A 21215-nucleotide genomic window follows, 5' to 3' on the forward strand; every position below is an offset into this window, starting at 1 on the left:
GCCGGCGGCGGCCATGGGGCTGCGGTGCGAGGGGCTGCGGCGAAAACGCGGACCTGGATCGACGGAGCGGGAGAGGGGATGGGAGGGGGGGCGAGCCGACGCGCTGCTGGGCTGCGCCCGTGATCTTAGTGGGCTCTTCCAACCCTCATTTGGATTCCACGCTTCTATGAACCCTGCGGCTCTGTCCCCGTCCCCGTCCCCGTCCCCATCCCCACGTGCAGCCCCGCGCCGCGCTCAGCCCTGTCTGCGTGGCAGCCGGCGTATATGCAGATTTTCGCTCCTCTCTCTCCTGAATTTCTTCAAATATGTCACAAATAATTGGCTGAATGAAAGGCAAAGTCAATGACAAGTCTGAAGGTTCCAACTCAGCTTGTTTTGAGCTCTTTTCAAGTGCTGCCACTCCTCCTTCCTACAGCTTTCTGAAAGCTAATGATCTGATTAGAGCCGAGGAAGGCGCACGGCGTTGCTGAGAGCCGCAGTGACAGCCCCGAGCATCGGAGCGCATTGCGGGGCAGCTCTGTGCTCCATGGGCAATGGGGCTGAGCTCCGGGCTGCGCCCCTCTGCGAGCACACAGCAAACAGGATCCCACCACCCGCCTTGTTCTGCCAGTTGGGCCCTTCCGTGTTGGACTGGTTGGCCTCTAAGAAAAATTTCTTCTCCCAGATGCTGGACAAGCACTGAGATATGATGCCCGGGGAGGTGGTGGGGTTACCGTCCCTGGAAGGGCTTGAGGAATCTGGGGATGTGGCAGTGAGGGATGTGGTCAGTGGGCATGGGTTGGGTTTGTTGATCTTGGAAGCCACAGAGAGCCCACCTGCTCCCAGCCAGCACACTGGAAAACCTTTGCAGAAAGCCCCATGGAAATAATGGGAATGCCACGTGAAGCGCTCCCCGCTCAGTCCTCTTTCCAGACTCTTCATGCTCGCTGTCTGTTTGCACAGAACTTGGCACTGGCTGCCTTGGCTGATCATTCACCCGAATTCAATATCCCACACCTGGTCCCTGGTCCAGCCGCGATGCCGACATTAGCAGCAAGGCAAACAGCAGCGGGAACCAAGTCCATGGCATCGCCACCACCCCGTCCCCATCCCCTGTCCAGCTGGGAGGGAATGCCCCCACCCTGCCCCACCATCACACCCCACAACTGGGGGACAAAGGAGGCTCGCTCCAGCACTGGAGCTCAGAGCCACACCATGCTGCTGTCACACTGCTGCTTTCCCTCCTGGGCTGCTTTGCTTTGTTTCAGCCAAAGTTGGGAGCTGTGCCCCGAGGTGCCCATCCAGGTGCTGTGGCTCTGAGCCCTCTGTGGGCAAACCCCAGGGAAGCACTGGCGCAGCAGAGGGACCCGAGCAGCACTGTTTGTGCTTCCCCCACATCAAAGGGGCCCTTGTCTGAATCCTTCTGTCTGTAGCCTGGAGGAGAAGGGGAAAGATTGGTTCCTATTAATAGCCCCGCATCCCACCAGATCCCAGCCTTGCAAGGAGCCATGAAAGACTGCGGCATCTGATGCTCTGAATAAATGAGGTAATTTGGGCAGAAATGTGTGCTCAGCAACCCTGATTCCTGCCTTCTCCAGTCTGGGAAGAGATGGCAGCGATAACCGCTCCGCATCGGTGGCACCGGAGCAGAGCAGCTCAGAGCCTTCATTCCCAGAGAGCGCCTGGCGTGGGTGATGCAAACCCCAACACCTCCCCACCTCACAGCAAACCCCACCAGTGCTGATGGCTGCAGGATGCACCGAGCCCAGCACAGGCTTTGCAGGAACGTCGCCATCTGCCAAACAGTTCTCCTGCCCTCTCGGCGCCCTTGTAAAGCACACCAGTGGGTTATCTTCATTTCACAGCTGAGGAAGCGCGGTTCCAGAGCGGTCACCATGCCCACAGGGTTGGGATTGATGCTGGGAGCACAGATGTAGCACCTCTCATCTCCCAAGCTCTGGCACTGCTGAGAGCATCTTTGCTGCGGGGCTCTTTGGGTTACCCTCCAAATGAGCTGGCATCGCCACGCACCGCATTCAGAGCGAACGAGAACTGGAAATGATTGCAATTAAACACTAAAAGCAGTGTGCTCCTTTCTGCTTGAGTAGAGCAGGGAAGGGCTGCATGCCTGTAAACGACACACAGCAGGACGCAGAGCTCCCAGCTTGCCCTACAGCACGGCCCTGTGCCTCAGCAGATAATGATCTTTGCCTTCGGACTTAATCTTCTGTAAATCTCTCTCTCTTAATTGCTTATCATCCGGAAATCTCAAAGGGAGCCAAGGCGGACGCTCCCCCTCATGTGATGCAGCCGTCCTTTCCTTCCCTTCTGTGGTCCTGCTGCAAGTGTGCAGTCACTGCACCCAGTGTGCCCATGGCACCCAGTGAGCCCACAGCTCCCCGTGCATCCATGGCACCCCGGGCACCCAGTGAGCTTATGGTTCCCAGGAGCCCATGGCACCCATGGCACCCAGTGTGCCCAGTGAGCCCACAGCACTCAGCACAGCCAGGAGCCCCAGCACAGCCCGTGGCCCCATAGCACAGACATCACTCAGAGCCCAACGCGGCACCAATGGGGCCACACGGTGCATCCCCATTTGGAGCAGCTCTTGTGCCTTACGTCAGTGACAAATTGTTTCTCCCCTGATTTCCTAAGAACTCTCCCAGCAGCTGATCTCTGCAGCACCGCCATAATCCGGTGATACATTTTAATCCCATTACGTTGCCATGCGGCGGCTCGCAGCCCGCTCGGCCTATGGGGAACAGATGTTCCCTAATTGCCAATTCCACTGCCCAGGAGTTGACATCACTGAAAAGAGTTTCTTTGCCTTTCGTGTTGACATTGAAAGCGAGACCCCGCCGCGGCTTTTACAGCCCCACGTTGCATAATGGCAGCAGCAGCTCCCACTGCAGTTACCCACCTCCAGCTGCTGTGTGCTGGACTCAAGCAGTGGTGCTGGCACCGTGCTGCGGTCTCCAGGCAGCCGTGATGCTGTCTGCTTACAGATGCCTTAAGTGAAGCTATTGGAGAAGAAGAACTCGGCCCAGGGAGCTGCAGGGCTGCTCCTGGGTTTGGGACAAAGAGCAAGCAGTGCTTTCCCAGCGAGGAGCCCAGGCACAGCCCCAACCCCATGCAGCCTTCTGAATTTGAGCTCAGTGTTCCCACCTCCCGGTGCCAACTGGGACCGTTCCAGGCACCTGTGCTCACCATGTAACCATACCCAGCTGTGCCTCCGCGCCGCTGTGCGCCTTCAGCCCTTGGTGTTATTCACCGTTTGTTTCTGTGCTGACTGTCTTGTAAGGGAGCTTTGAGAAAAACACTGCTGCAGGGCACGGGGCAGGAGCCACCAAATCCCCACCGCTGCTCTAATCCCCTGATACATGTTAATCCCATTATGTCTCCATGTGGCTGTTTCCATTTCTGGCCTTGGAAGATGTGATGTTTCTTAATTAGCATTTTAGCTGGATGGGAGGGAGGTTCATTTGCCCGAGGAAGCCCAGGAAGCTGCGAAGCTCTCCCGTCTTCCTTTTTCTCCCCATTTGCACTGGTGTTGGGAATTAAAGGGCACAAAGGAAGCAAATGGTGCTGAGCACTGCATGGAGCAGCAGCAGGACGCAGACGTGGCCACCCAAGGGATGGTGGGTGCAGGCTCTGCCATTGCCCCGCTGTTCACCTGGTGAGGAAAAATAAAGCTGAGTTTGACAGCCCAGAGAACAGCTTTAGCTGCAGTCTATTGGCACGGCAGCAGAACCACCCACAGGCAGGGAGAGCTGCATGGCTGCCAGCACAGCAGCAGTGCCACTGAGCAGCATGTCTTGGGGACACCATCAGGGACAGCCCCAGTGGCACCTGGGGCCATTGTGGGATGGCAGCCACCTTATGCTTCTCCATACAATGCAATTAAAAATCGAAGCGAGCAGCAGTGCCACGTCCTACCTGGCACATCCTGCACAGCCACATACTTGAACACTGCTCTGGAGGAGCACTGGGCTCCATGGGGGGGTTTCCATGGTGGCAAACTCTGCAGCAGCCAAAGGTGGGTGCTGCAAAGAGGAACCGCCATCACATTTCAAAAGCAGCACTTATTGCTCACATCAGCTGATGGTGGGATGGGATGGGATGGGGTGGGATGGGATGGGATGGGATGGGATGGGATGGGATGGGATGGGATGGAATGGGTTGGGATGGGGTGGGATGGGATGGGGTGGGATGGGATGGGATGGGATGGGATGGGGTGGGATGGGGTGGGATGGGATGGGATGGGGTGGGATGGGGTGGGGTGGGATGGGATGGGGTGGGGTGGGATGGGATGCAATGGGATGCAATGGGATGCAATGGGATGCAGTGGAATGGGATGGAATGCGATGGGATATAGTGAGATGCACTGGGATGCACCTTCCCTTGGCAGTCGCAGGTGATGGGGCCAGGGTTACCGATGAGCAATGGTGAGTCAGAACAGGAGCAAGTGCAAAATAACAGAAGCACTTGCTCAGCGTGTTGCACTCAGCCAGGAAATCACATCACCTCCCACATGGGCCCTGCAGCAGGCGGGGTGCAGCCCACCTCCATGGAGAAAGCGCCCAGCCAAGGCCGATCCTGCTCCTGCCTGCGCTGTGGTGCTGCATCTCTTCAGGCCACAAAGCCCCAAGGACAACCTTTGGGGGAGACAGGTCCCCATGTTGCTGGACCCATTGGTACTCTCCATCCTGCCAGGGCCAGAGAAAAGCAGCTCTCACAGCACGCTGTGGTCCAGCATGCGGCACTGAGATGTGTGTAACAGTGCTATTTACACCCGGGGGGGCATGAGAGCAGAGGACAGTGGAAAACCCAACCTCAGCCACATCTGAGTCACCTCCGGCCCCATCTGAGCGCAGTGAAAGGGAAATCCCCCAGCAGGTCAGGTCACGGAGGTGCCTCCTCCAACCCACTCACATTTTCCCCTCCTGCTGTTGTTGCCTTCCCTTGAGACCCCCTGTGTCTCCTCACCCCATTCTCACCGTGCCGTTTCCCCCCCCCCCCCCCCCCCCCCGGATGCTGCAGTTTCCTGCTGACAGCCCCAACCCCGCTGCCGGGATGCGGCGGTGGCAGCAGCACATGGGTGGCATCCATGCGCTCATCAAACCCCCCATTTCTCCCAGCAGAATCGCACAGGGCTGGGATCGTTCTGATGTTTTTCCCTTGGCACAGATATCTGCAGGCAGCCGGTTCTGCCGAGGCGACGCAGCGAGGCGCTGCCAAGCACGATGCACAGCGGGGCTGACATTTCCGAGCAGCATTTGGTGGATGATTAATGCTGCACAGCGTGGAGCCGTGCCAGAGCCGGTAGTGAAGCGGGGCACAGGGGTGCAAAGCCCCACTTGTAAGGCCGACAGCCCCCGGTGCCACCATTTGGCTGCATTGGTGCCAAACCTGCAGCAGTGTATCCCCACACACAGGGATGTGGCTGCAGTGCCTGTGCCTCCAACATACCCCATTGGTGCACATGTTTGGGTACAAGTGATGCACTCAACCCAGCGGTGCCACCCACCCTTGTATCCTGCACCTCTTGCTCCCAGGGCAACACGGAGCCACAGTGATGCTGCAGGGGGAAACCAAGCAGTGGAGCCGGCACTCAGCAGCTGCATTTGCTCAACTCAGAGTGCAAATGATTAAACCGTTATTTAGTTTTGTTAATGCTAAATTAGAGGCTTATTGCGGGTTAAAGCAGTTATTAAGAAATGCTATTAAGCATCAACAGTGCTTAATAACTGCTTTATTAAACAGCTGTGCATGCTGGACACCCACCCATAGCCATGCACTTTGCAGACCCCATGGTGATGTGAGCGTCTCCATGCCCACGGCCCACATGCAGGGAGGTGAGCACTGAGTGCCCGCCAAGGAAGGGCCCAGACCAGCGACTTTGCAACTCCAAGCTTTATTCGGTTGCGATGTGACTCACACGGAGGGAGATGGGAGGTGAGGCCTTGGGGGCAGCGGCAGATGGGGGCAGCGCTTGGCCCCCTGTGCCCGGCAGTGCAAGGGCTTCAGTTGGAGGGGTGGTAAGCGCCGCGCTGGTGCCACTGCATGTCCCGAATGCGCCGCACCGACTGGATCTGGGGGTGCTGGGCGCCAAACTCGGAGCTGTCTTTGTAGTCACCCTTCTCAAACAGGTACTGGTAGCCTCGGTAGCCAGGGTACTGATAGCCCACCCACCTGCGGGCAAGCACGAGGCGTGACTCAATGGCCACAGCATGGCCCAGTGGCCACAACACGACCCAATGGCCACTGCACAATCCACTGGCCATAACCCAACCCAATGGCCACAACACAACCAATGGCCACAACACGACCCGATGGCCACAACACAACCAATGGCCACAGGATGGCCACGGCGCAGTGCCACGTGGGCGCATCGTCCACTCCCCTCACCCCCTACTCACGTGCCACTCTGCACCCGCACGGAGGAGACCTTCTCCTGGTAGCCGTGCGCATGGAAGCTGGGCACGTCGTCGTCAATGATCTCAATTTTCTTGCCGGTGAAGCTGGGGTTTTCATACAGCACAATCTTGTGCTCCTGGCTGTCCTGCAGCGGGGAGAGCGGAGGTGGGGATCAGCACCGCCAGCCCCAGGGCTGGGAAGGGGGCAAAGCTTGGGGCCGTGGGGAAACTGAGGCAAGGGGTCCCCCCGCCGCACCCCCCAGCAGCTGCCCTCCGCTCTCAGGGCACCACTCCCCATCCCAACCACCCCCTGGGGGTCCCTGAGGGCTGCCCCTCCGCCTGTGGGGCCGGGGAGGGCGGGGGAAGGCGGGGGAAGCCATCGGGCTGCAGACCTTGGTCTGGCGGGTGGGTAGTGGCTGTCGGGGTGCTCTCACCACTTTGATGGGTCTCAGGGAGGTGATGCTGTCGCTTCTCCGGCTGTTGGTCCAGGAGTCCCAGCGGGGGTACTCCCCCTTCTCAAACACAAACTGCTCACCCTTGCAGCTTGCCTGCTCGTAGCCCACCCAGCTGGAAGGGAGCAGAGGGGTGGGCTTCAAGGGGGGGCTGGGATGAGCCCCCTGCCATGCCCCCTCTTCTCCATGCTATGAAACACAACGAGCACTGCGGTGCAGGGGGAGCAGCCTCCATCTAAGGCAAACACAGGTACCCCTCTCCCAGGACCCCCCTCCCCCACCAACGTACGGTCCAGAGTGCACGAGGATGGAGCCCACTTTGTCCACACCGGCATCCTTCAGGTTGGGGCAGACACCACTGAGCTCATGGCAGCGGCCCTGGAAGTTCTCCTGCTCGAAGATCGCAATCTGCAGGAGAATGAGGCCATGAGAGCAGGGCATGGCCCACACTGACCCCAAAATAAGCACTGAGCATAGGGCCCCCACCCTCACGGCACAGCCAACAGGGCGCATCCCCATGAGCCGCCAGCTCAGCACTGATTTCATGGTTCAGTGGGGCGGCAGGAGAGCGTGCATCACATCTGTGGGGATGGCAGGGGACTGGGAGCTGATCCTGGGTCCCTAGAATGCCTTGATCACAGAGAGGACCCCAAAGGGCAGAGCAGCCTCATGGTCACCCCAGCACTGGATCTGCAGTTGGAATGCCCAGAGGGGATTTGGGGTGTCCTGGCCCCGCAGACTGACCTTGGAGCTGGCGGGCTGCTGCTTGGAGGCCGGCATCTGGTGTTCGGAAGCCATGCTCAGCTGGGCGTGCTGCTTCTTCGGGGGGAAGCTCAGCGTTAGCGGCTGCCAGACTGTGCTTGTGGCCCCCGCTCCATACCCACATCCACACCCCATACCCAGTGCTGAACCACGCTGAGCCCCATCCTGACTGTGTCCCCACTGTGCTGCTCGGGGGTCAAAGCCCCGTTCCCCATGGGGTGAGGGTCCCAGCGCGGAGCTGGGATGGGCCCTGTGCACCAAACAGCCACAAAGTGGGGCGGTTCTGGTCAAAAATTGTATGACTGATTTAGTGCCCAGCTTCGGGCAGCACTGCCCCTGGGTTGCCCGGTCCGTGGCTACGGGTGAGAAGCTGCAAGACAGGGTGGAAACAAACCCAGAAAGGAGAGGACAAAAAGAGAGAATCCTTACCAGTGAGACCAGTACCGCCTGAGCCAGTGGAGGTCTGGGACCGAGGGGTGGAATTTATACCGCCTCGCAGCAGAACGATGCCCAGACTATTTACCAAATAGCTAGAGCATGATTCAAAGCGAGAATGCTGGATTAAACCCCAATGAAAACCTCGGTCAGCTGACCCGCCGGGCCATTGTCTCCCGAAACCCCAAGTCGAAGTTATTTCATTAGCTTTCACATTCGCCTCACCCGCTTTGTTGGGTTTGTTGGCAAGGAGATTTGGAGTTTGCATGCATCAGCCGAACGCATGCCAAGACCCAGAGCGGCCCTTGCGAACAAAGGCCCGGCAGCCCTGCTTCAGGAGTTTTGGAGCCAGGGAATTGATCCCCCCGACAAACCGCCGCGAGCGCCGAACCGCTGCCGTCAGCACTTTCCTCGCTCAGTGCCAACTGGAGAGCTGGAGCGGCGAGCACCTGAGGCACCCATCCCCAGCCAGGGGATCCCCAGCCCTGTGCCAAGCGGGGTGAGCGCTGGGGGTCCTCCTGTAGCCCCAACCCTTTTTGGGGCCCCAGCAGTGACTCAGCGTGGGTTCCATCAGCACACGGGGACAAGGGCACCATTGGATCGCCACTGGGCCGCATCCTGCAGCTCTGCACCTGCACGGCGCTGGCAGGATCCCACCTGTGACCAAGCCATTTTCCTTGGTGACTCACGGTTCTGAGCCCCTCTCAGCAGCACACCCCTCCATCGCCCCATGTGGCACACAGCATTAGCACAGAGGAGAGCAGCACTTCCAGAGCGTTCTGCAGGGCCTGCGCCCCCCACCTGCAGCTCCTCCTGCCCCAGCATCATGGGAGGACCCTGGGGCTCTTCTGCCCGGGTATGTCCATCAGCACTCGCACTGATGCACACAGGACAGCAGCACACAATCAGTCAGAGCATAACATACGGCTCAGGAAGCACAAGCACCCTCATGGGGCCACACGGAGCTGTGACTGCAGGAATCTGCTTCACACCAGGGATGGCTTTTGGCAGCTCTGGTGCATGATCCATTGATACAACAGACCCAGAGCAGGATCCTTCTCCATCCCCAATGCTAGGGACAGAGGCACACAGTGTGAAGGGTGGTCAGGTGCCCAGCTGCCATCACCATCCCCCACGAGGGTCCCCCCAGCCCAGGGTGAGGGCACATGGCGCAGCACCGAGCAGAGAATCATAAAAGTAGGTAAAGACCTTATCCAGTCCAACCCAAACCCACCCCCACCATGCCCACTAGCATGTCCCCATGTGTCCCAGACAACCACACACGTGGGGTGCTCAGGTAGCTGTGACTCATCCCCTGCTGCCAGTCCCAGACATCACCACTACTTCCACACCCCATGCAGCTGCTCACAGTACCACCACCTGGGCACAAGTGCCAGGATGGGTCCTCCTCTAATTCTGGGGCTCACAGCAGGATCCAGCAGTTGGCTCCAAGGCTCTGCCCTGCTGCATGCCCCATCCGGGACAGCCTCATCCCAACACAGCGGGACCAGCAGGACAGGGTGCAGGAGATGCCCCATGCACCTGGTTGGCACCAGGGCCACATGCACAGCCAAGGTCATGCCATGCCTGGCATCCCTGGTGGCTGCACCAGCACTGAGCTCACAGCATGGCACATGGCACAGAATGCATTTGCAACGAAAGGGGCTGCAGGGAAGTGTTGGGGAGATCAGCCTGGGAAGCAACAGCTCTGGAGGTGACACAGTGCTGCAGTGTGCGGTGCAGGAGCAGCCCCAGGGATGAAGGATGCACAGGAGGCTGAGGGCTGCACAATGCCCTGGGGGTTATACATGGGGCATAGTCCAGCCGTGGGTCAGCCCCACTCTGGGTACTGCACAGCGTATGAGCTGCCCACATGCCCAGCCGTGCTCCAGCCTTGGTCCCGCTGTGCTCAGGGGCATCGCTCCCACGGCCCAGGCAGATGCTTTGAGAACAAACCCTTGGCAAGGGCCCCGAGCCGCAGCCCCGGGGCTGTTGGTTTTGGATGGCCGCAGCCTTTATGTAACACTGCACCCGCTCCGTGCGCCCCGGCTGCGCCCGCTTCCCACCCTGAGCACGCAGCGCCACAGCCTCAGCTCAGAGCTTTATTGAGGTTTTTGCACAAAGAACACCAAACCGATGGCACCGGCGGTAGCATCACCACCGCCCATCGCAGGGCCGGCACGACGCTCAGCTGTTCTCGAAGCAGCCACGCTGGTGCCACTGCTGGTCCCGCACGCGGCGCACCGACTGCATCAGGGGCTGGTTGGCATCCCACTCGTTCCAGTGCCGGTACTCGCCCTTCTCAAAGACGTGCTGGCGGCCCCGGTACCCCGGGTACTCATAGCCCACCCACCTGCGCATGGAAGCAGCGCTCAGTGGGGCCGTGGGGACAATTTGCTGTCCCCAGGACAGGAGAGCTGCCCCGTCCCACTGCTGTCACCCTTACGTTCCGTTCAGGGCCCTGACGCTGGCCACCCGATCCTGGAAGCCGTGGGCCCACAGGCTGGGCACGTCATCATCCACGATCTCCATCTTGCGCCCGGTGTAGCCAGCATTCTCAAAGAGGTGGATCTTGTGGTCAGGGCTGTCCTAAGAGGGACATGGGTTAGGGATAACCCCACGACCCCCTCCAGCCCTCTGTGCCCCCCACGGCCACTACTCACGATCTGGAGGGGGCGGAGGGACATGAGGCTGTCGCTGTTGTGGCTGTTGGACCAGGAGTCCCAGCGCGGGTAGTCACCCTTCTCCAGCACAAACTGCTCCCCAGCAAAGGCCTGCCGCTCAAAGCCCAGCCATCTGCAGGGCAGCACGTCAGCACTCCCCGCAGGGGGACATGGCCCAGGGTAGCTGTATCCCAGTCCCACCCCCCAACTTACGGGCCAGACTCCACCTGGATGGAGCCCACCTTCTCCAGAGCTTTCTCGACCACGTTGGGGAGCTCCTCGCTCAACTCACACCTGCGGCCCTGGAAGTTCTCCAGCTCATAGATGGTGATCTGGGGGTGCAGAAACAGCACCAGCTGCTGTGGGTGGCTGCGCATCCTGTGGCAGCACAGAGCTGAGCTGAGCACTCAGTCTTGGAGCCCGCCAGACCCACATGGATGTTAGCATCACATCCCCACGCCGGGGACAGCACTCCACTGATGGTAGATCCGTGGCCCAGTGCTGGCTCCCACCAGTCCCCCCACATCCCAGGCATGCTCCAGCCCCTGAGAAAGAGCTCATATTTGGGTGTTTTCACCTCAAGCCCCATTGCCTCACACAGACTGCTGTGCAGCGCTGAGGCAGATCCCCACCCTGGGGGGGTCCCAGCTGCAAGCCCCGGTCTGGGTCACGGGATGGCACGCAGGATAGAGGTGACACCCACAGCTCTCAGCCCAAACCCACAAACAGCAGTTCATCACCGCCCGAGCAGAGAGCCGCAGCAGTGCTCCATCTCCTGGAGCTGCACGCACTGCAGCCCAAGAGGAAAAATCACGGGGAGGTGACAAACACACCGGGACACAGCTGCTGCTGGTGGCTCTGATGGCACCGGCGCAGCCAGGGGCTTCACCACGTAGCACTCGGGTGCTGGTGACACCACAGTGACCAAGCACACGCACAGGCAGCGTGTCACCACCATCCCCGCATACCTTATAATTGCCACCGCGCTCACCAGCGCCCTCCCCAGTCACCATCTGCTCGGGGGGACTCTGCTGCTCGGTCATCGTGCCTGGAAAACCCAAATCGCGGCCGTTAACGCAGCATCGGCTTCAGGTGAGGCACCTGACCCTCCCCACTGCTACAGGGTTAATAGGAGCGGGATCCAAGCAAGCCCCACGCGTGCCGTTCTGGTTAATTGCGGTTAATGACACCCCGCAGCGCCGCTCCTCGCCCCGGCCCGGCTGCGCCGCACACCTCTCTTGCTGTGTCCCGCGGCGATGCTCAGCTGCGGCCGCGCTATTTATGGGCTGCGTCTGCCCAGGGCAGCACTTTGCTCGGATGCTGATGCAGCAGCCGCGTCCGCTTGATTCCATCCGTGAGATTTCATCTCAATAGGGCGGGCGCGCGGCGCTGCATGGGAGCAGCGTTGGGATTTCTCCCGGCCGCCCCTTAAAAATGTGCCGCAGATTAACGTCGAAATCGGCGTCAGCACGTTCACGGAGCTTCTTGCCAGGAGCTCTGGAAAACTCTCCCATCAGCAGCAAAGGGCAGGGCTGGGGCAGAGCACAAGCAAGCACCGTGCAGGGCACTGAAGCTGTTGGGGGCTGCTCACGGCATGGAGGCAAGGGCGAAGGCGCGCAGATCCCCAAACCCCTCTTACAGCCTTGTTCCTGCCCCCAAAGCCACGTCCTCCCTCGAAGCCCACCTTTTCCCCCCTCTGTAATTCACGAGGATGAAGAAAAAGCGACCACTGCTGACCTGCTCCTGCTCAAAGAGGTCAAATCCATGAGAGAAACCACTTGCTCCTCCTTCCCAACACTTGTGCTCAGTTGGGGCAGAGCGGGATGCACACCATGGTTCCCTCCCAAGGCAGAGACTGGCTCACCCCCAATGGGACCACGATGGGCTATGGGAGCCTGCCCTGGGATCACACCACAGCCCAACTGACTCATTAGGTGTCTCTAATTAACACAGAGCTGATGAACGCACCGCTTTAAGGGCACGTTCCCACCTCACCTGAACAGCAAACACAGCGCGTGGCAACAGAAGTGCGTGAATAAAATAAACGTGTATGTAAAGTGTATTACAGTCCGTTCTGCCATTTATCACATAGGAACATGTTCATAGATCTTTTATTACAGTGAGAACCTGCAGAGAAGGAAGTAGGGATATTCAACTCTTATACAATGTAAAGAAATAGAGCAGAAAAGACACTTTCCCATTCAACACCATTCTAAAGATGCTTTTTAATTAGACATGTAAGCATTAAACATTTCTCAGTAGTAGGTTGAACTACTAAATACAGTAAGTTTCAGTGCATTGTCCAAGCAGACGTGGAAATGCATACGCATTTGTTCCCCAAACACAGAGCCAAGGCTGTGGGCAAAGAATCTCTGCCTTCATCTGTCAGACCGTGGAGCAGCCAGCTCTCCAATGAGCGCTAACGCAACACCGTCAGCCTGCTGAATTAAGCCTGCCTAAGTATCTGGTAAGCAGGGGAATTTACCTGATTTCTAGATCCTTTTTAAAGTGGGACTGAGCTGGTGAACGCTGCCTGAAAAATTCCAACAGCCGTGCACACAAAGCTGACCTCAGATCTGCCTTTTCCACCACGATCTAACGAGAAGGGAAGAAAACGTGCAATTTGTTGAGAATCGGCTACGGGCAGCTCTTGTGATTGACCCCATTTGAGCAGACATCCACGGCTCGGGGCTGGAAGGTCAGGTGGCGAGTTGGGAGGTGGAAGAGGCTTCAGATGGGACGGGGGCAACGGTGTGCAATGGGACACGGCAGCAAGGAAGGGTTTTAATTAGAGAGCCGTGCTGATGAAGCGCGAGGAGCCGCTACTGCAAACGGAGCTGGGCAGACGTGCAGATGGACCCTGCGTGCTGCCGTGCCCATGAGCAGGGCGGCTCCTCCAGGAGGAGCAGTGGCACACGGGTTTGGCAGCGAGGGGCTCGGCAGGCAGCAGCACTGCTGTGGGAGCCCCGCAGGAATGGGAGCCTTCTGAGGAGCTGGGATGGTGGAGGAGAAGAGGAGGAAAAGTTCAGTGCTGGTGGCTGCGTCTGCAGGAGCGAAGGGCGCCCGGCAGCGGGGCCAGAGCAACAGGCGGCTCCTCCTACGGGCTGCTGAAAAGAGCACTTCATGGGGGAAAGGATCAGGTGTGCCCCGAAGGGCCATCGTGCCTGACAGCCAAACCTGCGTTCAAAACACGGAGACCCAGCGGCAGCCTGAGAGCCGCGTTACGCCTGAGGCCATGGGCGCGGCTGCCGGAACCTCAGCCTTAGCAAAAGAAGGACAAGGAAATCATCTGAGCCCGCAGCTCACAGTCAGGCCGTCCCACACAGTCGGCATAAAAACAGAACTTAAAACGGGTATTTACAGATCAACGGATAAAAACATGAAGTGGGATCATCCAAACTGCTGTGAAAGTGACGTTCGACAATCGACTGGAACCCTGATATGAGTAGAACATCCTCCCTCTTGTCTTCCTTTTTTTTTTTTGTTATAAAAAAACAGTATTTACATTCTTTTTTTATATATATATATATGTATATATGTATATATATCTTTTTAAAGAGAACTGGTTGACGTTATTGCTTGATCCTTTTTTGTAGGAAAGACATTCCGATGAAGCAATTATCCCACATGCTGACAAAACACTGAATGCACCACTTCAAGGGTGACCCAAAATTAACAATTTGTTCATCTAAAAAAAAGAAAAGAAAAGAAAAAAAAAGAAAGAGATCCATCTGCCGGATCAGCAGAGCACACGGAAGTAGAAGCCAATCAAAAATACATTGTACAAAAAAAACATCAAGTTTCCTTTTTCAGTATGGCAGTAAACATCATTTGTTCTTCCACTCTCACATTCCACAAACTTCCTTCTCAATAGGAGCTATTTTTTTTTTTTTTTTCCAACCCCCCAAAAAAAGATAAATGTGATTAAAATCCTGATGTTCATAAACAAACACAAAGCCCAGCCTCACACCCATCTACCACAAGTCAGACTTTTCAGGTGCTGAGCATCCGGGTAGGAATGAAGTCTTTGTTCTACAGCGAGGGGACTTCTCCAGTGCACAGCACTCCTACATCAAACACAACAATCTTTCTGAAAGTCAGTGCTATGAACCACTGGTTCTTCTTCCAGGTAGCTCTAAAGTGACCATCCTCCCACATCCAGAAAGATACAGCTTTGTATTTGACTATGAATATTAAGCAGCTTTCTCCACAAAACAGGAAGGCACCATGCACATAGCAGTTGAGGCAGGAAGCAAACAGCAGCAACATGACGTGTGAATTTTAAGTTCAGATGAGTTAAGGCTTCTGTTAAACTTCTTTATTTTCTTCTAGCTAGAATCGCTATCTGAAAGGAAAAAACAACACAGAAATTGTTGAAGTAAATGAATGAATGGTCAAGGAATATCATAGAATATAGGTTGGAAAAGACCACTAAGATCATCTGGTCCAACCACAACAGCAGTGAAGCACTTTTTAGCATCTGCAGTAGCAAAGACCCACAAATGTCTGTTTACTGCTGCAGTGTCATCGTGGTCTTGTCCTATTCAACGCACTGAACATCCAAGAGCTGCCCAGAATGCTGCTGAAAATCAGCATGCTCATATTGTGTACAAGTCCCACTTCATGCAATCATAATCATGGAATCATAAAGGTTGGAAAAGACCTCTGAGGTCATCCAGCCCAGTGGCTGCCTTGCTGCTGGTCAATAGAAGCACCAGGGAATGGCAGCACAAATGGGCTGAGTGGTATCAAAGCAAAACCGACTGCAGAGAATGAGTGTAAATAAATGTGTCCAGGAATACAGTCTACTTCAATATTTACACTTACACAGCTGCTATACTGACACGGTAAGGAAATATTTTCCATGTCTCTCTTGTCTTTGCATGCTTTCATTTAGCAAAGCCCCACTTTCAGCATCAGAAGATACCTTTATCAAACCTGATTCTCATAATGGCTCTGTCTCTTCTTTGATTTCAGCTCCTTAAGCCACTGAGGAGATTTTTCCTCTGACCTAGGATATAAAAACACACTCTTTAATAATGAAAATTCATCAACGAAACAAACCAAAAAAAAAAAAAGAATTACACAATTTTCTCCAGCCTCAGGAGCCCTCCTTGCATCTTTTTGACTCTTGTGGAAGTCTCTCACCTTTCCTCCTTCTCTACACTGGAGGGCAGTATTCTGCTACCAGTTCCAAGCTGTGGTTTAGGGGATTTGAACGGCTGAGCAGAACTTGGCTCACCAGGACTCTCAGATTCGTGTCTTTTCCGCAGCTGGGCCTAAAAAGTGAAAATAAAGAACAGGGGTCCTTCTTAAGGCAGCAGGAAGGCTGTGCAATGCAAAACCCATCACACATTTATAAACAGAAATGATCCGACAAACTGTGCCTTCACTCACCTTGAGAACAGAGTGGTCCATTCCTGGAAATATGGGAAGCCTCTGACCTTGCATAGCAGACAGTCTCCCAGAACGCAGTGTCTTTTCTTCCTCATCAGAATCCTCTTGTTGCATAGGTTTCTTCTCTTCTAATCAATTGTTTAAAAGAAAATATATACGTTCAGCAAGCTTTCCACCTCTAAGTTGTTCTAGAACTCTGCTGTTCAAAAATGTATTAAGAATAATAGTAATGCACCACTGTAATGAGTTCAGTGCTCTGATGGAGCAACAATCACCCTGAACACTCAGCAACAGAAAGATTTCTTGCTGGCTGACAGAAGGGAAAGAAAGGTACTCCTAAGTTAATGAATGTCGCTTTATGGAGACCTGAGAGTGGCCCTTCAGTATCTAAAGGGGCTGTGAGAAAGAAGGGGATGGACTCTTTAGCAGGATCTGTTGTGAAAGGACAAGGGGAAATGGTTTCAGACTTAAAGAGGGGAGATTTGAGAAGGATATAAGGAAGAAGTTTTGACACTGAGGGCAGTGAGGCACTGCACAGGGTGCCCAGAGAGCTGGTGCTGCCCCATCCCTGCACACAGCCACGCTCAGGGCTGTGAGCACTGCTGGAGCTGTGGGTGTCCCTGTGCACTGCAGGCAGTGGGAACAGACGGCCTTTGGGGTTCCCTTCGGACTCTAACGGCTCCACAACCCCTTCACTCATTATTTTCTCCACAAACAAGCTTGTCTTATGCCAGCTGCCAGAACTAACGGAGATGGAAGCTCTCCTCCACTTCAGTCTTCAGTAGCTCATGGCATCAGAGCTCCCTCCAGGCTCCAAGGAACGGAGGGGAAGGCTCAATTCAGAGGATGGCCCAGAGGTGGCAGGAAGAAGCTACTGCTAGACTACAGTGCAACTCCGGGTGCATTCCAACATTGAGAAACTGCTGCCCTTGCAACCAAGTTGATTACACCTCGTTATTTCAGACAGCTGAGGGATACCTGTGGAATCTTTAAACATCCACGCACTGCCCGATTCTTCCGTCAGCGAAAATCTGTTTTCATACTCCAGCCCTCTGCTTCTCCTCAGAGAGTGGGAAAGAGGAGCCCGATGGCGTCTCTTCTTGCTGAGCTGCACGCGGTTCTTCAGGGCACTGGAGTCCAGAACAGTGGTTTGCTATAAAAAGAAACAAACCAGACTGAAAATAAAAGCCACCCCCTGCATAACGGCTCCCCACCCCATTTGCACCAAACCCTACAGTTCAACTAAATGACATATATTTGCCTGATCATTATTCTTCTTGCATGAAGCTATATTAAAGAGAATTAATGATGAGGAGATGCTGCATTGTGGCTAACTGGGTGCAACACTGGGCCTTTGATCTCTCTTGGCTGTGGACATCTGTTCTGCATGAATTAGTTTCACTAAATGAATTAATAAATGGGATTTGGGTTGCTGAAGTGTTTTATGAATGCAGGCCTTGCTAGCTAGTAACAGCTGATGGCCAAGAGGGAGACTGGGATCTAAAAAGGACAACTAGACTAAGTCCTGGTGTAGCTGAGGGCTGTAATTTAATTTAACATGATGACAGATTGCCATCCATTGAAATTCCACACCGGCTTACCAGCAACAAGTAGACCACAAGTGAAGCAGCATGGCACTGAAAAAAAGCATTACCTCCTCAATCCATAAGAAAGTTATTAATAAATATCTTTAGCTATAGCCTTCACCCTTAGCCTTTTCCAAATGAGAAGTTAGCTGGAAAAATTCATTACGATAAAGAAAAGGCAGAAGACAGAGGGCAAAGTCTGCAGAAGGGAACGCTTTGTGGTGGCTGGTGCTGGCAGCAGTACAGCTAACGGTGAAGGAGAGCTTGCCTTTTCCTCACGATAGCTTACATCAATGAAGGAGAAGTCAGTGGTCTTTCCATCAGGATAGGCATCTCCTGGAGGAGGTAACTCAGTCCCATCCGTAGAGTCTATGTCAGTGCTGGATCGGTCCAGACTTGTGCTCCTTTGGTCTTTAGAGAAGTCACAGCGGTCAGCCAGGGAGGTGGGCTCTGTTTGAGAGGACAGGGATGATGGCTGGCTGTTTGGTGGCTGCTTTCTCGTGGAAATGACATCATTTTCTGATGAAGGAGATTCAGGCACAAAGCTGCGGGTGAAGAAAATGAAATCTATGAGACTTCAGGGTGAACAAACACACACAAGGATACTCTGCATCACACATTAACAGTCACGAGGTAACCTAACACACAGGAATCCAAACACACTTTTTGAACAATAGACCTCAGTGTGCGAGACCGACCAAGGCCATGGACATCCTGGAAGGGAAGCACTCAGGAGCCCGCTGCTGAACAGCCACCACCACCAACCACTGGGACGTGAGATAATTTCCAGCCTGGCACAGGGAATGCTGCACAGAGCGTTCCAGCTCGTGGGTGGTGAATGCCGCTCCCCTCCTCCAGCAGTGGGCCCTGAGATAATTAAGGAACGGTACTAATGAGCTCCAGGGGAAAGCTTGGTCTGGCATTCTTTACCTCAAATGGTATTTGCTATCTACAGCATTAGTGGATCTAAATATCCACTGAAATACAGAATAATGTAGAGAAAAGGATGCAATCTGGAGACATAACACCTCTCACGGAAATGCATGAGAGCTGTGTTAAAGGACCCTCCCTGATCTCACACCTCCACAAAGCCTCTCCCCTTTGGCAGCCCAGCACTTCAGCTGGTGCAACTCAGTGCAGAGCTCACCCTGAAAATCCATGGGAGAATGCAAGGAGAAACACAGCTCCTCTCACTGAACCTGCGCTGCTTGGTGGTTTCTAATTCATCCCCTCTCCTATGGGCTCTCCTTGCACAGTTCCATCACACACTGCAGCACAGCAAGGAGAAACAGCACCATCAGTTCTGCACAGCGGGCTCCTCCAGCTGATTAGCAAATTAGGGGAAAAACTTCCTTTGGAACAATGGTCAAATACTGTAATGTAAAGAATGCTTCCAGCTCTCATTACGGAGAGGCATTACGTATCTTTTTCTACTGCTTGATTAAGATTTCACATTTTATGAATATACCCAGATATATTGCTTTGAGTACATTACCAACACTTGCAAATATTCGCTCTATGAAAATCTTTCGCGTGCGATCTAAAAAGCCACTTCCCATAAAAGTTAATTGTTTTTCCTTATGAAGTCTGTTTCAATCTGTAACCGAGGATTTTCTATGACATCAGTTTGGAAATGCTCACACGACTGCTTGAGAAAATAGCACTATGTTGTAGACAGGCTAATCAGGAACCCAATTCCTGCCTCCAAGTCCAACCATGCCCCTCCGTTCCAAGCAGCTTTTTGCAGCGAGCCCAGAGCAGCCCCAATGCCTGCTCCACAGTGACTCAGCCCTGGGTGACAATGATCCTTCCTCCCCCTCCAAGCAGCTCATTGAGCAGCAGGGCCATGTATATCCTGTTGCCATGTAGTCATGGTTTATTTTGAAATTCCCTTCCTCTCAGAGAAAATGAGTTCATACGCAGATGCATCAATGAAATGCTCCTAAGGGGGATAAAATGATCCCCATCGTGGCTCCAGTACTGGAAAATGCCAGAAGGTGGAAGCTTCAAGCAGAGCTGTAGGCATCGTTACACGGTACAGGAATTAAAAACTAAACATTTGCTACAGAGGAAACAAAATGCCAGGATGTGAGGATGGAGAGTTCAATACTTTAATAAACCAAGCATTTTCTCTGCTGCTCTTCTAATCCTTCAAGTGTGAAATAGCTGTCTCTTCAGGAGCTGAGAGAAGCACCTTGGTTAAGAAACTGATTTCCAAAAACACCTACAAGGTACTAAAATCACAGTTCATTTTACAGAAAAGCTGGATGCTGGCATGTCACTCTGTCAGCTGAAAGCTCCCCTTGACTTCATACGCGATAATATTTATATATACATATATTTATAACTCAGAGTTCTCAAGTGTAAAATACAAGATGTAGAATTGATATTAATACCTGCTGTAAGAGTTCAACGAAACAGCATCAAAAAAGAGCAGGAAAAAACGCTATTTCCACATTATCTTGAGCAGAGAAGACATTGGCTTGAGCAGGACAGAATCACAGAATGGCTGGGTTGGAAGGGGCCTTAAAGATCAGAGTCACTGAATCACAGCATGGTTGGGTTATAAGGGGCCTTAAAGATCACAGAATCATGGAATCACAGCATGGCTGAGTTGGAAGCTCTGAGCTCCCCCAGTCCCTGCCATAGGCTGGTTGCCCCCACCAAAGCCCAAAACTGCTCACACAGCCTGCCCAACCATGGTCAGACCACGTCCTTACCTACCTGATGGGAAAAAAGTGGACAGTTACAGCAGAACCTCTGCCCATCCCCAGCTCTACCCATCAGACCCACATATCACACAAGTAGGTAATCACTTTCTAAACATGCAACTATACATTTCTAATTGCAATTACAGAAACAAATGCAATGTAAAACTACACTACCTTAGTTAAAGCCAATCATCGAGAAAATAACTTTTCCCATATCTTCTATCATTTTAGCACTAGCAAATACCATTCTGCTTGTGTGTTTCATGCACCAGACGACTTGTTAGATCTATTCCATTCGAAGCTGTTTTTGCCATTGCCTATAAAAGTGGTGATACTGCTTTCTCCCTGGGGGTGGCACTTAAATTCATTGCTGCTGGCGGACACCCGCGAAATATTTCTTCACCTATAGACTAAAGAAACCTTACACCCACTGCAACAGGAGCGTGCAACTTTAGAAAACCATACATGTGCACAAGCACACTCGAGTGTTTGCAGCAAAAACCAGAAGGATGGGTGCTTCTCATGAAGCAGCCCAGGCAGGACGATGGTGCTCACCTGTCCCCGCTGCGCCGCTGCTCGCTCCAGGTGCCATACTGGCTGTCGGGCTCCTGCACCAACGTGTCTGTGTCCTTGGCTTCAGGGGGCTGTCTTGTGAAGCACTGCTTCAGCTGGTCCTGCAACAGAGCAAATGAAACCCACCATCATTCCTTCATCCCTGGGCTGAATGGCTTCGGTTTTATTTCCCGCTGTGGTTTCGAATCGATTGATTCCACTTGAAGGTAGAAAAAAGGCTGTGAGCTCCAAACCACAGCTC

At 54.1% G+C, this 21215-nt stretch overlaps 3 protein-coding genes across 10 annotated transcripts in view; all 3 read right to left on the minus strand.

The window, feature by feature from the left end:
* Positions 1 to 6002: 6002 nt before the first annotated feature.
* Positions 6003 to 7809, minus strand: CRYBB2 (crystallin beta B2). Its single transcript, XM_042865987.1, has 6 exons — positions 7747 to 7809; positions 7592 to 7666; positions 7137 to 7255; positions 6830 to 6962; positions 6399 to 6541; positions 6003 to 6171 (listed from the first exon to the last, which is right to left on the minus strand). Exons 1-6 carry the CDS (start codon positions 7771 to 7773, stop codon positions 6003 to 6005), a joined length of 666 nt encoding a protein of 221 aa, XP_042721921.1. The 5' UTR covers positions 7774 to 7809.
* A 2422-nt stretch (positions 7810 to 10231) lies between these two features.
* Positions 10232 to 12820, minus strand: CRYBB3 (crystallin beta B3). 2 transcript variants are annotated; one of them, XM_042865450.1, is made up of 6 exons: positions 12703 to 12820; positions 11676 to 11755; positions 10921 to 11039; positions 10708 to 10840; positions 10491 to 10633; positions 10232 to 10397 (listed from the first exon to the last, which is right to left on the minus strand). In XM_042865450.1, the coding sequence occupies exons 2-6, from the start codon at positions 11748 to 11750 to the stop codon at positions 10232 to 10234; spliced, it is 636 nt and encodes a 211-aa protein (XP_042721384.1). In that variant the 5' UTR covers positions 11751 to 11755; positions 12703 to 12820. The 2 variants fall into 2 exon arrangements, with proteins under 2 accessions (XP_042721384.1, XP_042721383.1); XM_042865449.1 differs by lacking the exon at positions 12703 to 12820 and adding an exon at positions 11941 to 12326.
* An 87-nt stretch (positions 12821 to 12907) lies between these two features.
* The window catches only part of KIAA1671 (KIAA1671 ortholog), a 46787-nt gene continuing 38479 nt past the window's right edge, over positions 12908 to 21215 (minus strand). For all 7 annotated transcript variants that reach the window (XM_042865444.1, XM_042865441.1, XM_042865442.1 and 4 more), the window contains 7 exons: positions 20957 to 21075; positions 17980 to 18235; positions 17083 to 17257; positions 16105 to 16232; positions 15856 to 15986; positions 15635 to 15718; positions 12908 to 15052 (listed from right to left, as the gene is read on the minus strand). In XM_042865444.1, the coding sequence (XP_042721378.1) occupies positions 15640 to 15718; positions 15856 to 15986; positions 16105 to 16232; positions 17083 to 17257; positions 17980 to 18235; positions 20957 to 21075 (888 nt within the window). In that variant the 3' untranslated portion in view covers positions 12908 to 15052; positions 15635 to 15639. The remainder of the gene's footprint in view (positions 15053 to 15634; positions 15719 to 15855; positions 15987 to 16104; positions 16233 to 17082; positions 17258 to 17979; positions 18236 to 20956; positions 21076 to 21215) is intronic.

Source organism: Lagopus leucura, unplaced genomic scaffold, assembly GCF_019238085.1.
Source record: "Lagopus leucura isolate 7727_CA_CO unplaced genomic scaffold, USGS_WTPT01 Super-Scaffold_806, whole genome shotgun sequence".
NCBI classification, from domain to species: domain Eukaryota; kingdom Metazoa; phylum Chordata; class Aves; order Galliformes; family Phasianidae; genus Lagopus; species Lagopus leucura.

Coding starts and splice junctions, on each gene's coding strand:
- CRYBB3 (XM_042865450.1), bottom strand. CDS start 11,750: ATGACCGAGCAGCAGAGTCCCCCCGAGCAGATGGTGACTGGGGAGGGC. Junction 10,841..10,920: donor ATCCAGGTGGAGTCTGGCCC/GTAAGTTGGGGG, acceptor GCTGCCCTGCAG/ATGGCTGGGCTTTGAGCGGC. Junction 10,398..10,490: donor GTCAGGGCCCTGAACGGAAC/GTAAGGGTGACA, acceptor TTCCATGCGCAG/GTGGGTGGGCTATGAGTACC.
- CRYBB2 (XM_042865987.1), bottom strand. CDS start 7,773: ATGGGGCTCAGCGTGGTTCAGCACTGG. Junction 6,963..7,136: donor ATCCTCGTGCACTCTGGACC/GTACGTTGGTGG, acceptor GCTCCCTTCCAG/CTGGGTGGGCTACGAGCAGG. Junction 6,542..6,829: donor CCCTGAGACCCATCAAAGTG/GTGAGAGCACCC, acceptor TCCCCGCTGCAG/GACAGCCAGGAGCACAAGAT.